Source organism: Neoarius graeffei, chromosome 11 (assembly GCF_027579695.1).
Source record: "Neoarius graeffei isolate fNeoGra1 chromosome 11, fNeoGra1.pri, whole genome shotgun sequence".
Taxonomy (NCBI): domain Eukaryota; kingdom Metazoa; phylum Chordata; class Actinopteri; order Siluriformes; family Ariidae; genus Neoarius; species Neoarius graeffei.
The window spans coordinates 24396315-24416827 of record NC_083579.1 but is presented as its reverse complement, the minus strand read 5'-3'; the positions used below and the strand labels follow the sequence as shown (position 1 = coordinate 24416827).

Below are 20513 nucleotides of genomic sequence, written 5' to 3'. Positions count from 1 at the left end.
TCTCCGAAGTGGTCTTGGACTTTGCGCACCTTTAAGAAAGTGTGTCACAAGAGTATGGGACCCAACAGTCTACCTACCCTACCTTACCCATCTACCCTGTTATGCATGGCTGAGATGGCAGCTATATAAACCTTGATGGTGGAGGCTGCAAGGCCTTTGTCAAGGCGGGACTGGAGAAAACTGAGAATTACTGGTAAAGAACAGCGTGCCAGTTCCTGATCTTGTGCATGGCACCATTCAGAAAAAAGCTTCCATCTGTTAGCATAGAGCACATTGGTGGAAAGTGCCTGGGAGCTGTTGATGGTCTGCACAACTGCTGGATTACAGGATCTTAACAATGGCCTTTGAAAGGCCAGAGTTACAGCCGAGCTGGGCTCGGATGCCAGATTTGACCCTCCGGCTGTGAGAGGACGTCCCATTGTACAGGAAAAACACTCTCCTGGGCCATCTGGGGGCTATTAGTAGCACCTCGTGATTCCCATTGAGGATCCTGTCTAGAGTGGGCAGTATTAACGGTAGTGGAGGGAAAGTGTACAGTTGCCAATCTGGCCACACATGAGCCAGCACATCTTGGCCCAAGGGGCTTGTTGATTCCCCCAGACAATACCAGAGTGGGACAGTATTTTGTTGTCTGCAAGGCAAAAAGATCTACAGTACCTCTGCCTTGCCATATCTGTGCCAAATCTCTTGTTCCACTTCAGGATGCAGCCTCCATTCCCCAGGATAGGAGATCTGCTGTCCTGTTCTGAGTGCCTTCTAAGTGTATTGCCCTCAGGCTCAATAGGTGAGTATGGGCCCACAGTAATAGATGTGGGCCCATATCCTTAAGGACTGTTTGGACCTGGTGCTCCCTTGGTGGTTTACATGGTAGACCACAGGTGTGTTGTCTATCCTTATGAACACGTTTCCCTACCAGCATTGGGAGGAAATGTTTGAGGGCAAGCAGAACAGCTTGTAGCTCCAACATGTTTGTGTTGTTCCTGCTGCCAAGGACTCCAATGGCCTCTGACTGTTCTGTATTGCCACACTGCTCCCCACCGTGCTAGGGAGGCGTCTGTGGCCACAACCTCTCTGCAAGAAGGTATGGACCCTAAAGGAACACCCTGGGTGAGAGATGTTTTCCTCCTCCATGAGTGTAGGCATCTTAGGGAGCTGGCAGTGACTCTGACCAGCTTGCATCTGTGTTGAGTGGAGTGCAGACAAAGATTGTTCAGCCAGATCTGGAGAGGCCTCAATGACTAAAAGCCTAAAGGGATCACAGATGAGGCTACTGTGAACATGCCTAGCAGTCTGAGAGATGATCTGAAGGCCAGGGCTCTGCCTCTCTTGAAGCGACTGATGAGCTGGAAGATGTTGTGAATCTGCTGCAGAGAGGCGGTGGCAGTCATCATCTGTGAGCCCAACTGCATGCCAAGAAACACTGTGTGCTGGGTATAAAGCAGCTCTTTTCATGGTTTGTCAGCCCTAGCTTGGTGACATGGGAGATCAGTGAGCCTGATTCCCTCAAAGCATCTAGCCTTGACTGGGAACAAATCAGCCAGTCGTCCAGGTAGGGGAAAATGTGCATCCCTCTGGCCTGTAGTGGGGACAGTGCTGCTGCTACATACCTTGTAAAGACTCTTGGTGTGAGTGAGATTCCGAATGGGAGCACAAAAAACTGGTAAGCCCTGCTCTCAAAGGCAAAATGGAGGAACTGCCTGTGCGGAGTTGGGATCGTGAAAGTATGCATCTTTCAGATTGATGGTCGTTCTTCCTGATGCCCTGCAACACATCCACTGTTCTTAACATATGGAACTTGAAAACCTTGAGGTACTTATTCAGAGGCCTCAAATCCAATATGGGGCAAAGTCTGCCATTCTTTTTTGGGACAATAAAATAAGTGGAATAGAATCCACTGTTCTGTGAACCGCTGTCTAATGGCTTGATGGGACATTTCTTCTGGAGAGTCAAGACCTCCTGTTGTAGGGCCAGAGCCTTGTTTGAGTCCATGACAATGGTCATTTTGACCCCATGGAACCTTGGCAGTCGACATCTGCTTTAACCATGTGACAGGGTTGACACAACCCAGGGGTCTGACATAAGCGCTTCCCAGCACCTGAGCTGCTGCTTGGTGAAGCACCCGACCGCAGGAAAGATACAATCATTATCTGCCCCCTCACCCCTTCCTGGAGGGGCGACGGCAAGAAGACTGGCCACGCTGTACCAAGCGAGGGGGCTGGGTGTGGGTTGACTGGCGAAACCTGTCTGAGCATTGTGCCCCTGGCTGCATTATCAGCCAAGGTATTGTCTGAGCCATATTTATTGCTGGGGGGGGGTCACGGTATGGTACAGACTGGCAAACTGCTGGCTGGCCTGTGTAACCTGTAGGCTACGCTCCAGAGCTTGCTGTGCAGCAAGTCCAAACAGCTGTCCAGGAATGATAGGAAGAGAGCGGAGGGCTTTCCTGCAGGGTACCAGAAGTGGAGACTGGGCCAGCCATACCTGACGCCAAGCAAGGGTTAGCGAAGACATTTAGCCTACCCAACTCTCTGGGTATAGGCGAATGCCTGCAAAGAGGCATCACTCAGGCTCTGGGCAGAAGGGTCAACCACAGAGATCTGCAACGTCTGCGACAGGGCAAGTATAAGGTGTGACACAGAATTCCCAATGCATCCAATATGAGCTGGTCTGTTGTAGCTCCTTACAATCAAATCATCTGTCAAACGGCATTGCGGCTGGGGACAGCATGCATCAGGCCTGAGTGCTTCATCAGGTGACAGCATCAGGACAGCAACAGCTGGCTCTATATTGGGCATGACAAGGTCCTCATTTTTCGAACTAAGGAGGCTTTACAGTGTGGGCTGGTAATGACAGAGGAGGTCTACAAAGAGGTAGAGGCATCTAAGCACCTGAAGTCCTCTTTCGCATTGGCTAATGTTCATGAGTCCACCATCAGGAGAACACTGAACAACAATGGTGAACAACTCATGCTTAGCCAAAAGAAAACCGAGACGATGGTCTTTAATGGTAACAGCGATGACACAACAGCCAAAAATTGCAGTTATTGAGCTTAACCAGACATCACTAACACCACTGAGTTCAAGTACCTTGGTGTAATATTTTCCTCTCTCGATCCCCCAAAATTTGTTCAGCATTGTATTGCATCAGCTGCTGGAAACTTTGCAGAACTAAAGAGTGCTCACAGATCATTGAGGGAAGCTTAAGACAAGAGGGAAGTATATGGTCGCCTTTATCAGATTGAGATTGATGTACAATGCGGCAACGTGGGAGTTAAATACTGGCATTATGGATGAGCTAGAGGTTGAATGTGTGCGTTTCCTTCGAAAAATTGTACGTGGAGGCTTTAAACGGCGCAATGCACCACCTGCTGACCTGTCTGACTCAGAGAGGGCAGCAGGGAATTGGGACAATGTATTCCAGTGCAGATATATACTGTATATATACTAACTGGCACAACGACAATTAAGGAATATCAAGAGCGACAATGTTTAGAGTGGCTAGGCCACTGCATTAAAATGGACAATTGTGCCTTACAAAATCAGATCCTGTTCATGGTACCTACAGCAGACGACAGCCTGATCGGTGGATAAGAATTGAAAGGGTAATTTGAATGGACAAGGGACAGTTGTTGAGAATGATGAAGGAACGGTCTCGATTCCAACAATGGATTCATGACCACTATGGGTGGTCAAATTCCTCAGACTCAGGAGGTCAAGCCTCTAATGAGTAAATGGTGGTGGTGATGATGCGGTCTAGGCCGTGATCAGCTGCATCCTGCATACTAGCCAGCGCTCTGCAGTCACTGGGGAAATGAGGGAAATGTCTGGGGTAAGCCCAGCATCTCTGCAGCTCCTCGATATACAAGGCTATATGTGGGACACAGAAAGGTGCAGACTGAGAGGTTTTCTTGAAAAAGGCACTTTGATGAGTCACCTTGGCTGGTGCTGCATCCAACTCCAGACGTGCTAGAGCCATCTTCATAGCATACCTGACTGATGTCTAGCTAGCCTTGTAGCTGATCAGTGAACTGTGCCTTGTCTCTTGGGAGTTGGGATGAGAGAAGTGGGAGCTCTCCTCTACTCCCTCCTCAACACCCCTACTGCTGAGAACTAGGCTCTCTGAAGCCCTAGTAGAGAGGGCATCTTCTTTCTGGATCTCAAAGGTCAGTGACAGTACCAGAGGCAGTGCCTCAGAAGGAGACTGTTGTGCAGCTGTAGCAGGTATGCTAGCAGGCTATACACGTTGTTGGTTCAGATTAAGTAGGAGGGTCTTAATCTCTGCAAACTTGGAGGCCAAAGTATCAACCTTTTGGGCCAGGAGATCTACTTTCCTGTGTTTGCCCCGAGTGGGGACCTTCCATGACTCAGATCTGTGGCGCTTGTGTGCACTAGGAGACACAGCGCTGTTCCTCTGTGCAGAGGGCAATTGAGAACTTATTTTGCTCTCTAGTTGGGCTAGCTTGGCTGACTGTGTTGCTAGACTCATGCAGCTGCAATTCAAGCATGCCAGCTCTGTCAGTCCCTACCTTAAGTATTCAACCCCAAGGCAAGCGGGACATTGATCATGGCCATCATCTGGCTCAAGAAGGGCTTGGCAATCACTGCACAGCATAAACATTATCAACTACTGCTTCCACTAGACCCAGGTTGGCGCAGTAGCCTAATGACTAGCCTATTCGGAGGGTTTCTCCTAGGTAGCTATGTAAGTGAAATATTGAACAGCAAGTGTATTTGGTGCAGTTAGGGGCAAACAACCACCTTGCACTTAGTTAATAATAAACAAACAGATTAATTACGTAATTCAGTGGTCTCAAAGTTTAGGGGAATAAAAGGATAGGAGGCAGAGAATAAGAGAGTACAATTAAAAAGGCTGAAGCCCTTCACCGTTGGTTTTCACCTATGGTTCAGTAGGTGAGAAAAATGGAAAACTGGGGTTATCTGAGACAGATTCAAGGCATCTGGGGAGGAATTTCCAATTTATTGTGAACAGCTAAACAGAGTCTGAAGTGATGGTAATCAGTCCTAAAATTTTTCATAAAACTGTCATAGTAATGAATCCAAAAGAAATTTGACAATACAAAACTTTTATATATTTTTGATGTTTACAAAATCAAGTAACGGTTACAGTAACTTGATTTTGTAAACGTCAAAAATATATTGTTTTGTATAGTCAAATTTCTTTTTGATTCATTATTCAATTTCTGAACAATCTGAGTATTGATCTAATCCTAAAGCTTCTATAACAGTATTTGTAGTGATATCAGGTACTGAACTTGATTCAGGTTTTTACATGTTTTAGCTTCCCCTTTATCCTTCTTTTCTTTGAAAGGAACCGCTGTTGCCTTTTGCACAAGTCTATTCACTTCAGATGAATTCAGATTAGGTCCAATTTATATATAAAATATAAAAATTGGACCTAATCTGAATTCATCTGAAGTGAATACGTGTGTGCAGGCCTTTCAATTACATGAAACCTGCGATGGATAATGTCATAGGCACCCAAATTAAAAAGGTACCCAAATTAAGGTCAAGTGCCAAAAATATGCTACCAAAAGAAAAAATAAATAAATAAAATAAAAATTGTTGCTTAAATAAACTTGGCTGCATAAAGCCCAATGTCTTGACTTTCTTCTTTGAAGACACCGAAATTGGCGAGAATTAGCATGTATTTCTTGTAATTGACGCGAAATCTGCACCATTCCCATGTTGTTCCGGGTTTGTTGAACTAGCCGTAAGCCTCGCGCAGAGCACAAATTCTCCATCAACGGCGATCGGCACGCCATGATTTCGTGGAGGAGCGAGACTCACGTACCAATGACCAGAGCAAGATTTCCACATTAGGTAAATCATCTTTCTTCTTCTTTTATGGCGGTTGGCAAACAGCTTTTAGGTGCATTACCGCCACCTTCTGGACTGGAGTGTAAACCAGAATGGTTTACTACCCTATTGTGCTAAATTCTTCTAATAATTCCTGTATCATTTAAAAACCTAAAAATAGCCCTATATGCCACATTATCTGACCTCAACTGCAATATCTCTCTGATACCTAGTTTCATATGATTTAAATCAGGTAAAAGACTGAATAAAAGAGAGCTATTCAGGACACAACTGTGTGCATTTAAGATACAACTTGCATCTTAAATACACACAGTTGTGTAAGTGTGGGTGGAATCAGTGACTTGGAACTTGATCCTCTTGTTGATGATAGTCTTAGACACTGGTCTTTCATTTAAACTAAGATCTTTTACCTGACTACATACTGTGAATTGCACTGCCAATTCTTGTGATGTGACTGAAAAACCTTTTGTATCACAGGTCTACTACAGGTTTGTCTCTTTGATAGCAACAGTGCATAACTTGCTTTTTCACTCACAGGCTCCTTTCCTCCAGGCTCTCCTCAGGCCCCAACACATCTTTTAAATACTAACTGTATTCTAATAATTTTTGTCATGTACATCAAGAGTGATTAATGCTGTAGACATTTTGCAATAAAGGTTAAAAATAACATTCATAGATTTCTTTATTTATTCATAACTTTGGAGCTAAAAAAGCAGCACCAGGTTTAAACACAGAGCACTGTGAAAACAGCACTTTGCACGTACAGAAAAGCCCAAATTACCCTGTATCGTGATGGAAAAAGCCCAAATTCAGAAATACAGGTTGTAGTCCAAATTATGTAATTGAAAGGCCTGGTGTGTGTGTGTGTGTGTGTGTGTGTGTGTGTGTACACAGTGTTGCTTGAAAGTTAGAATATAGAATTTTCTATATTTCTGCATAAATATGACCTCAAACATAATCAGATTTTCACACAAGTCCTAAAAGTAGATAAAGAGAACCCAGTTAAACAAATGAGACAAAAATATCATACTTGGTCATTTATTTATTGAGGAAAATGATCCAATATTACATATCTGTGAGTGGCAAAAGTATGTGAACCTTTGCTTTCAGTACCTGGTGTGACCCCCTTGTGCAGCAATAATTGCAACTAAACGCTTCCGGTAACTGTTGATCGGTCCTGCACACCGACTTGGAGGAAGTTTAGCCCATTCCTCCATACAGAACAGCTTCAACTCTGGGATGTTGGTGGGTTTCCTCACATGAACTACTCACTTCAGGTCCTTCCACAGCATTTTGATTGGATTAAGGTCAGGACTTTGACTTGGCCATTCCAAAACTTTAACTTTATTCTTCTTTAACCATTCTTTGGTAGAACAACTTGTGCGCTTAGGGTCGTTATCTTGCTGCATGACCCACCTTCTCTTGAGATTCAGTTCATGGACAAATGCCCTAACATTTTCCTTTAGAATTCGCTGGTATAATTCAGAATTCATTGTTCCATCAATGATGGCAAGCCATCCTGGCCCAGATGCAGCAAAACAGGCCCAAACTATGTTACTACCACCACCATGTTTCACAGATGGGATAAGGTTCTTATGCTGGAATGCAGTGTTTTCCTTTCTCCAAACATAACGCTTCTCATTTAAACCAAAAAGTTCTATTTTGGTCTCATCCGTCCACAAAATATTTTTCCAGTAGCCTTCTGGCTTGTCCGCGTGATCTTTACCAAACTGCAGACGAGCAGTAATGTTCTTTTTGGAGAGCAGTGACTTTCTCCTTGCAACCCTGACATGCACACCATTGTTGGTCAGTGTTCTCTTGATGGTGGACTCATGAACATTAACATTAGCCAATGTCAGAGAGGCCTTCAGTTGGTTAGAAGTTACCCTGGGGTCCTTTGTGACCTCACCGACTATTACACGCCTTGCTCTTGGAGTGATCTTTGTTGGTCGACCACTCTTGGGGAGGGTAACAACCGTCTTGAATTTCCTCCATTTGTCCACAATCTGTCTGACTGTGGATTGGTAGAGTCCAAACTCTTTAGAGATGGTTTTGTAACCTTTTCCAGCCTGATGAGCATCAACAGTGCTTTTTCTGAAGTCCTCAGAAATCTTTTTTGTTCGTGTCATGATACACTTCCACAAACATGTGTTGTAAAGATCAGACTTTGATAGATCCCTGTTCTTTAAATAAAACAGGGTGCCCACTCACACCTGATTGTCATCCCATTTCACCTTCAAATTAACTGCTAATCCTAGAGGTTCACATACTTTTGTCACTCAGATATGTAATATTGGATCATTTTCCTCAATAAATAAATGACCAAGTATAATATTTTTGTCTCATTTGTTTAACTGGGTTCTCTTTATCTACTTTTAGGACTTGTGTGAAAATCTGATGTTTTATTTCATATTTATGCAGAAATATAGAAAGTTCTAAAGGGTTCACAAACTTTCAAGCACCACTGTAATATATATATATATATATATATATATATATATATATATATATACACACACACACACACACACACAGTCGAGCCGGAAAGTCTGCACCCCCCTCGCCTTCTCTACATTTTATTACATTACAGACTTATTCTACAATAGAGTAAATTCCATGCCAAATCACCAGATTTTAGAGAAAGTTCCCGACTGACCATCTCAGATTTTGTTCATTTTTTTTTTATTTTAATGTCCTTGTTACTAATAACTGCTGTTCAAAATTTTAGGCCAGTATCTCCACGAGTTTCGGAGACATTAAGCCTTCAAAAAGGGGGCGTGGCCCCATATTTATCATAAAAACAAGTGTTACAAACATCCATAGTTTGATGGCTAATAACTTTTGAACTGTTCACAATAAATTGTTCACATTTTCACACATGATTCTTTGATATAATAAGGCTCTGTACACAGAAGGAGAGCTTTGCATGTGACATATTTGCAGATTTATGGCGTGCTAAATATGGCTTCCTGGAATGCGCATTTGTCCATGGTAGCACTTTGAACAGCTGTCACTGATTTCCTCGATAAACCAAGGCAATACCTAATCCAATCAGCAAAAGTCCTGTATTCATGGTTCTGAATAGGTAGATGTCTTCAATGTCCTCCACAGAAAGAACCGCCAGGCACACGACCCGCCACTTCTCCCACGTGTCCATCGTGTAGCCAGCTGCGAACGTTCTGGCAGGACAGGCTAGTTCCCCCGAACCCAGACTTCTTGTCGAGAAGATTGTGTCAATTGCGTGAAGAGACCAGTTTATCAATTCCATGGTTTTTAGTTTGGAGAGCAGTGCGGAGAGAGTCTCTCAGAAGTACAGACACTAGACAGACGAGACAACAGAAGCAGAAGCAGGAAAGATAAGGGAAGGGAGAGACACAGAATGCGACCGCCTTCCGCGAGAGCATGGAGAAAAAAAAGAAAAAAAAAAGCTGCCTGATTTTGACAAGCTTCCAATCATGAGCCACCTAAGATCCTTGCTCGGATAAAACTGTCTGTTCAGTAAATTTGTATCTGTATTTTTGTGTTTGGTTTATTCCCTGTAGGAGGCAGAGTCTCTGTAGTAACTGCTCAGGAAAGTGGGAACACCGGTTTAAGCTTCTGTGCAGAGCAGAACACTGATGCTGGAACACTCACAGCACCACAACTACCAACGCTTGCTTTACAGTGCAACCTGGAGGACAGCAATTCCCTTAATACCACTATGCAGGGTAAGGACTTGTACAAGGAAAGAAAAGGCAGATCTTCCAAGTGTATGAAGCTATGGTACACAGTGTTAATAGACATTTACAGTATAAGAACACACATTTTTATGTGTTTATAGGGTGTTTCAAAAAAATTTGATATTATTTGAGATGTAAATATCCCAGAAACTACATAGTCTAGGCAAATGAAACTGAACATGCTTAATGTTGAGCAATATAAGATTTATTCCTCAAAATTTGAATAAGAAATTCAAAGGTATGTGGATTCCATGAATGAGTTCACAAATTTTCAATATGTGTGCTGCCTGAGACACAGCCTTCCTCTTTGAACTTTTTATGCCATGTCCAAGTCTGTATTGCACTTGGTGCATTTTTAGAGAATTCTCTCATAAATGCACGCTGCACAGTCTCATTTGATTGTGTTCGAGCGTACTCTAACACACAAAACGCCTTTTCTTTTCCAGTGAATGGCATTTCTATACCTAAAAAGATAAAAACAAAAAACAAACCATAAAATTTTGACCTGTTTCCACACATGCTGTTAAAAGTTGGTCAGTTGAATGATACAGTTAGGTCCATAAATATTTGGACAGAGACATTTTTCTAATTTTGGTTCTGTACATTACCACAATGAATTTTGAACAAAACAATTCAGATGCAGTTGAAGTTCAGACTTTCAGCTTTAATTCAGTGGGTTGAACAAAATGTTTGCATAAAAATGTGAGGAACTAAAGCATTTTTTAAACACAATCCCTTCATTTCAGGGGCTCAAAAGTAACTGGACAAATTAAATAATTGTAAATAAAATGTTCATTTCTAATACTTGGTTGAAAACCCTTTGTTGGCAATGACTGCCTGAAGTCTTGAACTCATGGACATCACCAGACGCTGTGTTTCCTCCTTTTTAATGCTCTGCCAGGCCTTTACTGCAGCGGTTTTCAGTTGTTGTTTGTTTGTGGGCCTTTCTGTCTGAAGTTTAGTCTTTAACAAGTGAAATGCATGCTCAATTGGGTTGAGATCAGGTGACTGACTTGGCCATTCAAGAATATTCCACTTCTTTGCTTTAATAAACTCCTGGGTTGCTTTGGCTTTATGTTTTGGGTCATTGTCCATCTGTATTATGAAACGCCGACCAATCAGTTTGGCTGCATTTGGCTGGATTTGAGCACACAGTATGTCTCTGAATACCTCAGAATTCATCCGGCTGCTTCTGTCCTGTGTCACATCATCAATAAACACTAGTGATCCAGTGCCACTGGCAGCCATGCATGCCCAAGCCATCACACTGCCTCCGCTGTGTTTTACAGATGATGTGGTATGCTTTGGATCATGAGCTGTACCACGCCTTCACCATAGTTTTTTCTTTCCATCATTCTGGTAGAGGTTGATCTTGGTTTCATCTGTCCAAAGAATGTTCTTCCAGAACTGTGCTGGCTTTTTTAGATGTTTTTTAGCTAAGTCCAGTCTAGCCTTTTTATTCTTGAGGCTTATGAGTGGCTTGCACCATGCAGTGAACCCTCTGTATTTACTTTCATGCAGTCTTCTCTTTATGGTAGATTTGGATATTGATACGCCTACCTCCTGGAGAGTGTTGTTCACTTGGTTGGCTGTTGTGAAGGGGTTTCTCTTCACCATGGAAATTATTCTGCGATCATCCACCACTGTTGTCTTCTGTGGGTGTCCAGGTCTTTTTGCATTGATGAGTTAACCAGTTCTTTCTTTCTTTCTTTCTTTCTTTCTTTCTTTCTTTCTTTCTTTCTTTCTTTCTTTCTTTCTTTCTTTCTTTCTCAGGATGTACCAAACTGTAGCTTTTGCCACTCCTAATATTGTAGCAATTTCTCGGATGGGTTTTTTCTGTTTTCGCAGCTTGAGGATGACTTGTTTCACCTGCATGGAGAGCTCCTTTGACCGCATGTTTTCTTCACAGCAAAATCTTCCAAATGCAAGCACCACACCTCAAATCAACTCCAGGCCTTTTATCTGCTTAATTGAGAATGACATAACGAAGTAATTGCCCACACCTGCCCATGAAATAGCCTTTGAGTCAATTGTCCAATTACTTTTGGTCCCTTTAAAAACAGGGTGGCACATGTTAAGGAGCTGAAACTCCTAAACCCTTCATCCAATTTGAATGTGGATACCCTCAAATGAAAGCTGAAAGTCTGGACTTTATGTCCATGTCCATTATATAACTATAACTTGAATATGTTTCAGTAAACAGGTAAAAAAACAGAATTTGTGTCAGTGTCCAAATATATACCGTAAATCCTCTAATATAGGCCGGGGCCTTTATTTCACTCAAGTGCATCTTGGTCCAGGCCATTATTGGAAGGAGGCCAGAATTAGAGGCAGGCCTCTATTTCTATTTGAGCAAAACAGACTACCAGTGGAATGAATAAAAACGAGATTTTGTGTCTATTTGAACCTATAAAATAGGTTCATTTATTGAAAAAGTACAGTTACCATAACGGTATACAGAACATTATCAACAAATACCGGTAATTCAGACATCCTTTCCAGCAGGGTTGAACTGTAAGGTATGCACTAGCGGTGTAATCCCCCCCCCCCCCCCCCCCCAAAAAAAAAAAAACCCTCTTGCGTGCTGCAGTTTCTATGAAGAGTCGATCTATAGGTTTATACACAAAACAACGATAGAACTTTAACTTGAAATTGAACAATAGCCTTCCATGAACACAGGCTGATATTTGAACAACATGTGTGAACTACACACGACAATAAACAATAAACTCTTTATAGCCTCGATTAGAATCTAGTGAACTTGCTCAGCACTACCGCACGCACGACTCTGACACACACTGTAGCGCAACGTGGGGTACATAGACTCGCTGAAAAACTCCTCGGGTATTTTTCTGAGTTTACCGAAAATCAGAGTAGAAGGAGCCACCCACCCTCTGTCTGGTTTGAAGCGGTTCTGTAGGACATTGAGCTTTACAGAGTCCGGTGCACATTTTAAGGCATCTGGTTGAAGTTTACCTATGCCTGATAAATCTGATGTCAGTGATAGCGGGCTGACTCGTGGCTCATTAGTAAAGCTATCTGATGGCTCATTTGTCAGCAAGGTGGAGCAACCATCTACTTCTGATCGTAAGGGACATGGGGAGATGTAGGTGTTCTTATATGAAATTCACTGGATGTACGGCTAGTTTCAAACTCAGAGGTAGATGAAGGCAATTCCCTCAAAGGAACTGAGCTAGCATCCAGCTGCAGCGTACTGCTGCTCGGTTGCGGAGGAGTGGAAGCTGCCGGTGCCGTGTTACTAGCTGATACTGGAGAGGACTGGCAAGCAGATGACACCCCTGGATCACTGCTTTTGGACTTTTTCGTAAAAGTCTGAAACAAGCTCGTTTGTTTCAGGGTTCGTTTACTCATTTTTGACTCGCTTCTCAATAAATTCTCGCACAAGCTCTGACTACTGACGATTGTCTGTCTCCGTTTCTCAAAACTGGAGAGAATCTCAGTGGTGCAAGAAAAGTATATCTGCATTGACCAATGAGCTTTCTTGGTCACGCACACCCCGCCCACTCCTGAAGCACACAAATGCGCCGGCACACAAACGTCTCTCTCTCTCTCTCTCTCTCTCTCTCTCTCTCTCTCTCTCAAATTATGTTGCATTGCCAAAGCATTCAGGTAACAATTATAATTAAAAAAAAAATATCTCTCTCCCCAAGGTACGCCTAGTGCGTACGGCCATACGCCTGGCGGCGCCACTGATCACAATTGTCTTTCAGATCGGAACGATTGTGTAAGGCCACTATGATCTCAGAAACATCGTTGGTTATAGCCCCGGCCTGTATTAGAGTCCGGCCATTATTTACCTCCTCCGACAGCGAGACCGGCCAATATTAGAGTCCCGGCCAGTAATGGAATACAGGCCAGTATTAGAGGATTTACTGTATATGGACCTAACTGTAATTGGCAAAGTTATTAGATTGTGAAATATCAAATTTTTTGAAACACCCTGTGTGTGTGTGTGTGTGTGTGTGTGTGTGTGTGTGTGTGTGTGTGTGTGTGTGTAATATAATTTTTTTTAAATGTATTTTTTCCCTGCATGACATCAGATACCTTTCAGCCTCTTTCTCCTGAGATCACAAACACTGACATGACAGAATATAGCACAACTCTCCAACTTCCACTAAATCCCCCTGTGGAGGACTCCAACTCTAATACAGACACAACTGCCTCTGATTGGCTTGATTGTGGCCTTCCACAACACAGCTCCAGTACAGATGAGCAGTCATCATCTGCGTCTGCAGGCTTTCCTCAGTGGGAATTGACACTGGTAAATTCATAAAGACTAACCTAATAATTTCTCTGTGTATAAGCTGTTCACTGCTTCAACTGGATGCATGTGCATACTGAGGCATCATGTTTTATTTGATGATGAGCCTTTTGAGCATCCTTGAGAAGCCTGAATCCATCTTAGTCAGTTTCAGATACAGTGCAATGTGTTGATCTCACTATTAACTAGGGAGCAATTTCACAGAAATATTGATACGATAACTTTCTTTTAAAATATTACACTTTGGTCCATTCCTCTTCGTGCTCTGAGAACAAATGACACTCAAATTGATTGTTTAATATCCTATGCTTTTGGATATGCACTTGTTTTTGAGGACTAATATCATTTAGTCCTCAAAAACAAGTCTAATATTTAAGAATATTTTAAAAACCTTTTAAATGATACTTGAGACTAATAATCAAGTTTAAAAATATAATAAACATGCTGTTATTTAACAATGAAAATCATGTATTTGTTAATATGGTGATATTTCCAGTTTCAGCGCTTTGTAACAGTTAGTAAGTTTTTCTCTATGGTAAAGTCTTCAAAATGGGCTGTGATTTATGTTAAGAGTTTGATGCTTAGTGCATCTCAGCAGATTTGTTCAAGAGAAACTCTGTTTTAAAGAATGAATTTTTTTCTCATTGCTAAAAACAATTAATTGTAGTAAAGTGGGAATATTTTAATAACTTTGTGTCCTCTATGTAATAATATATTGTTCGCATTACCTTTGCAGGGAAATGACAGCAAATTAAGGAATCTAGAAGACTCTGTCTCACATGAAGGTAAGACCAAGACGACTGAAGTATTTTAAGTCGTCGCTTAAAATTGTGTATTAATGCACATAATTACTTCATCATACTATTGAGTTAAATTGTTAATTGCCACTTTTTAGATTAGATTAGATAAGATTAGATTCAATTTTATTGTCATTGGACATGTCACAGGTACAAGGCAACGAAATGCAGATTGCATCTAACCAGAAGTGCATAGCAGTAAATAAGTGTAATATACAAATATAAATGTACAGAAATTACAGGGTATGGAATGGTATAATGATATAGATATTTACAGTATGCACAAATGTGCAATATGAATGTACTATAGTGTAATGGTATGATATAGATATTTGCAGTATATACAAAATACGGTATGAATAAACAGTAGTGCAAATGGTGATAGTGCAGTGAAGTCAGTTCAAGTCAATTCAGTTTGTTCGGGGGGTGGTGGGGTGTGTGTGTGTGTGTGGGGGGGGGGGGGTTCTGCAGTGAGACAGCTGAAGGAAAAAAAATGTTCTTGAACCTGGTGGTTTTGGGCCGAAGGCTCCTGTAGCACCTTCCAGAATGGCAGGAGAGTGAACAGTTTGTGTGCTGGGTGGCAGGAGTCTTTGTTGATGTCTCAGGAGAGCCATAAACATCGTTTCCTGTAGATGTCCTCAATAGCAGGAAGTGAAGCTCCCACGACATGCTGGGCGATTTTCACCACCCTCTGCAGTGCTTTCCGGTCCGAGACAGAGCAGTTCCCATACTAGACTGTAATACAGTTGGTTAGGGCGCTCTTGATGGTACAGCGGTAGAAGTTCACTAGGATGTCTGAAGAGAGGTGTTTTTTCTTCAGAGTCCTCAAGAAAAACAGATGCTGGTGAGCCTTCTTGACCAGGTTGGAGCAGTTGGTTGTCCAGGTGAGGTCCTGCGAAATGTGGATCCCCAGGAATTTGAAGCTGGTCACACGCTCCACTGCTGCACCGTTGATGTGGATGGGTGTGTGTGTGTGTGTGTGTGTGTGTGTGTGTGTCAGCGTTCCTCCTGAAGTCCACGATGAGCTCCTTGGTCTTATTGGTATTGAGCAGCAGGTTGTTCTCGTTGCACCACACAGCCAGGCGGTCCACCTCCTCCCTGTAGGCTGACTCATCGTTGTCCTTGATGAGGCCTATCACTGTGGTGTCATCTGCAAACTTGATGGTGTTAGTGTAATGTACAGGTCTGCAGTCATGAGTAAAAAGGGAGTAGAGGAACGGGCTCATTACACAGCCTTGTGGTATGCCGGTGTTTAGGATGAGGGTGGAGGAGCAGTGATGGTCTAAATGAACATGTTGGGGCCTGTTGGTTAGAAAATCCAACAACCAGTTGCAGATGGGAGCACTGATGCCCAGATCTGTGAGTTTTAAACCTAATTTACTGGATTTCTAGTCAAGAATAACCTTGGAGCTTTCATTCGATTCATGGGCTTGGTAATTTATTATTTGTCCATCCCAATTGTGTTTGTGTTGACATCAGTCAGTGCAAACATTTCCTGTAGTCCTCCTTGCTTACACCATGGTTAGTCTCACAAGCCAGACCTCAAGCTTTTGCTAGTACTTTTCCTCAATAAACACGGCCACCAAACAACTGCTTTCATCAAAAGAGGTCATTGCAAATGTTCAACCGAAGAATTTTCCCAAAATCTGGCAGAAAACTTGAAAGGTTGTCTTACTTGCTTTCCACTAACTTCAAATAAAAATAACTTGAATAAAGGCATCTAATCAAGTCTTGTGATTATATATATTTTTAAATACATACAGTGACAGTATCCTGCTGAGAGTGTTCACATCTGTTTACCTGCCAGAAACTGATGTAGATACTAACTTATACATGGAAGTGTACATAGCCAGTTAGATTGCAGCCTTCAAGATTCTGGATCTTGTGGCCAGAAAAGTGTACAGTAAATATCAGATGCTCCTTGGGTCGAGCATCCGAGGCTGAGAGTACACCCAAGTTGATCATTATGTGACGGGCTGATAATGCAACTATATTTATTTCCTAAGAAATGACAGCCTAAACATATAGCAAGTGTAGATGTGCTGTCCACATTCACTGGATATGAGCAATCACACAATCTGATTGGCTACTGTACTACTAGGCTCTCAGCACATATCCTGTGAGTAGAGAAAAACAAAATGGCGGAGTGTGTTGCTGAACCAACCGATGAGGAGATGAAGAACTCTACTCAAAAACAACCCCCCCCCAAAAAAAGCAACAAAATATGGAATAAAAGTATTTGATGGTAAGAACGTATCTTTTTTTTTTTTTCAAGAATTCTTATTATAGCATTTTCCACGAATTGCTACTGTCATTTCGCTGGTTTGTTTGCATTCTAAGCAGAAATTATTTTGTCAGACGTTTTGTTTTTATATAGCTTTTATTTATCAAATTTGCAAAAAATAAAAATGCTCTTTCTCAAAATCCAGTGAATGTGGATATAACAAAGCAATTATTCCACTCAATCTCGTCATATAGTGGTGCTTGAAAGTTTGTCAACCCTTTAGAATTTTCTGTATTTCTGCATAAATATGACCTAAAACATCAGATTTTCACACAAGTCCTAAAAGTAGATAAAGAGAACCCAGTTAAACAAATGAGACAAAAATATTATACTTGGTCATTTATTGAGGAAATTTATTGAGGAAAATGATCCAATATTACATATCAGACTGGCAAAAGTATGTGAACCTTTGTTTTCAGTATCTGGTGTGACCCCCTTGTGCAGCAGTAACTGCAACCAAACATTTCTTGTAACTGTTGATCAGTCCTGTGCACCGGCTTGGAGGAATTTTAGCCCATTCCTCCGTACAGAACAGCTTCAACTCTGGGATGTTGATGGGTTTCCTCACATGAAGTGCTCGCTTCAGGTCCTTCCACAACATTTCAACTGGATTAAGGTCAGGACTTCGACTTGGCCATTCCAAAACATTAACTTTATTCTTCTTTAACCATTCTTTGGTAGAATGGCTTGTGTGCTTAGGGTCGTTATCTTGCTGCATGACCTGCCTTCTCTTGAGATTCAGTTCACGGACAAATGTCCTAACATTTTCCTTTAGAATTCGCTGGTATAATTCAGAATTCATTGTTCCATCAATGATGGCGAGCCGTCCTGGCCCAGATGCAGCAAAACAGGCCCAAACTATGTTACTACCACCACCATGTTTCACAGATGGGATAAGGTTCTTATGCTGGAATGCAGTATTTTCCTTTCTCCAAACATAACGCTTCTCATTTAAACCAAAAAGTTCTATTTTGGTCTCATCCATCCACAAAACATTTTTCCAATAGCCTTCTGGCTTGTCCACGTGATCTTTAGCAAACTCCAGATGAGCAGCAATGTTCTTTTTGGAGAGCAGTGGCTTTCTCCTTGCAACCCTGACATGCACACCATTGTTGTTCAGTGTTCTCCTGATGGTGGACTTGTGAACATTAACATTAGCCAATGTGTGAGAGAGGCCTTCAGTTGGTTAGAAGTTACCCTGGGGTCCTTTGTGACCTCGCCGACTGTTACATGCCTTGCTCTTGGAGTGATCTTTGTTGGTCCACCGCTCCTGGGGAGGGTAACAATGGTCTTGAATTTCCTCCATTTGTACACAATCTGTCTGACTCTGGATTGGTGGAGTCCAAACTCTTTAGAGATGGTTTTGTAACCTTTTCCTGCCTGATGAGCATCAACAATGCTTTTTCTGAGGTTCTCAAAATCTCCTTTGTTCATGCTATGATACACTTCCACAAACGCTTGTTGTGAAGATCAGACTTTGATAGATCCCTGTTCTTTAAATAAAACAGGGTGCCCACTCACACCTGATTGTCATCCCATTGATTGCAAACACCTGACTCAAATTTCACTTTCAAATTAACTGCTAATCCTAGAGGTTCACATACTTTTGCCACTCACAAATATGTAATATTGGATCATTTTCCTCAATAAATAAATGACGAAGTATAATAGTTTTGTCTCATTTGTTTAACTGGGTTCTTTATCTACTTTTAGGACTTGTGTGAAAATCTGATGATGTTTTAGGTCATATTTATGCAGAAATATAGAAAATCAGGCTTGCTCATTGGGGATAGATTAGGGTTAAAATTAGCTCATGTTTTAAGTCATTCAAATTCTGTAAAGCTGCTTTGTGACAATGTTTAAATTGTTAAAAGCACTATACAAATAAACTTGACTTGAAAATTCTAAAGGGTTCACAAACTTTCAAGCACCACTGTACATGGCTTATAGCCAACTGGGTGCTATGCGCCTCGTCGGCTGTCAGCTCATGTATGACTTGATTTTGTGGAATAACTGTTAATTGTGCTTTAAAAATAAATAACATTTGGTATTCAGTAGTTTTCCTTTCCCTGTCAAAGACGCAGCTGACTTTTGTTCTATAAATATTCTTATAAGATGCAGATGTGAAATTGTCAGAGCTGCAATGTTTTTATGTCCAAAAATGTAGATTTTAATAGAATAAAATGTTTGTGATGTTTTATTTGAACTGAATAAAATGTTTTGTGAATATACAGAAAATATAATATTACAGAAGAATACACAGAAAATAAAACTGTGGTGTTTTATTTGAACTGAAGAAAAAAATTCTCTTGAGATCTATACAATTGCTGCTTGTACAGTATAGTTATGTTGCTCTGCATGAGCACTGCTGTGTATTTAAAAATAAACACAAGCAAAAAAAAAAAAAACCCAATGGACTTACATTGCAACACTATGTGACCAGCCATTGAACCATACATAAAACATGCACATCACTTCAGTTCTTTCTGGAGTACAGTTTACTGAAGCATAAGGGCCCGGTCCCACAACACGAATAGCTATACCTATGCCTGAATTTGATTCCAGTCTGGAGCAGTCACACCACAGCTATAATCCCGACTGTAATATCGGTTGGTCTTGCCACTCAGGTAAATAAATGCATGCAACTTAGGAACAGTCATGGAAGTTTTTGCCGAAGTAGTAGAACATTATTCCAGGTTGTGCTGTACAGCTTGGATTTCAAAACAACCCATGTACATACTCCGGTGGTTGACAAAATTATGGATAGGTCATGGACTACGGAAATATAATAAAAAAAGGATATAAAATACGGAGTGGTTACGGATTTTAATACAGCTGCAGCACAAATGCTAATAATTTACGGATTGGTCACGGACGTTTCAGTATATTACAGATTGGTTACCGATTTTATACGGATAATTCATCACGGATAAAAAAATTAAGAAGTCTAAAACAATTAAATGTTTGGACTGCCGAAGTTCATAATTAAAATATCTTACCTGCATGTGTGTTTACTTTATGAATTTACTATTGATATTTCACGGAAAGTCACATATCCGTGAATAAAAGATCCATACTTTTTTTTTTTTCTCCTCTCCCTTGAATCCATATTGTTGCATTTCATGATGCAACAAGGATGTACAAAGATGCCTGGGGAAAATAGCACATGCTCAGACAACGTCACATGTAAACAATTACCTGATTGGTCAGATGTTTTATCAGCTCAGGTCCAGGTCTGGAAAAATCACTCCAGAAGCAATCTTATAGACCTTTTTCAGTCACGTGACCTTCGTAAACGCAACCGCCATTTTGGACATGTAGTGGACTTCGGCTCGAATCGGTTTGAATGCGAGGAAGGCGACAAACATAAAAGAAAAAGGAGCGAGATGCAGAAAACTGTATTTACTAGTTTACTGTAATTATGATCTGGCAGCTATTTACACCGGATCCAGTATAAATAGCTGCCGGAGCCAACGTCCGAGCTTGCCGGAGCGCGCTCCGGCCGGCCGCGAGCTAGCGCGCTCCGGAACCTCGGACGTTGGCTCCGGCAGCTATTTATACTGGATCCGGTGTAAATAGCTGCCAGATCATAAT

The 20513-nt window shown here is 41.7% G+C and overlaps 1 protein-coding gene across 7 annotated transcripts in view; it reads left to right on the top strand.

Moving 5' to 3' along the window:
- The window catches only part of cep295 (centrosomal protein 295), a 73892-nt gene that overhangs the window by 51565 nt on the left and 1814 nt on the right, over window positions 1-20513 (top strand). For 6 of the 7 annotated variants that reach the window (XM_060933637.1, XM_060933635.1, XM_060933634.1 and 3 more), the window contains exons 20-22: window positions 9380-9544; window positions 13618-13838; window positions 14575-14623. In XM_060933637.1, coding sequence (XP_060789620.1) covers window positions 9380-9544; window positions 13618-13838; window positions 14575-14623 — 435 coding nt within the window. Of the gene's footprint in view, window positions 1-9379; window positions 9545-13617; window positions 13839-14574; window positions 14624-15455; window positions 15615-20513 lie in introns of those variants that run through there. The other variant, XM_060933638.1, reaches the window with a different exon arrangement.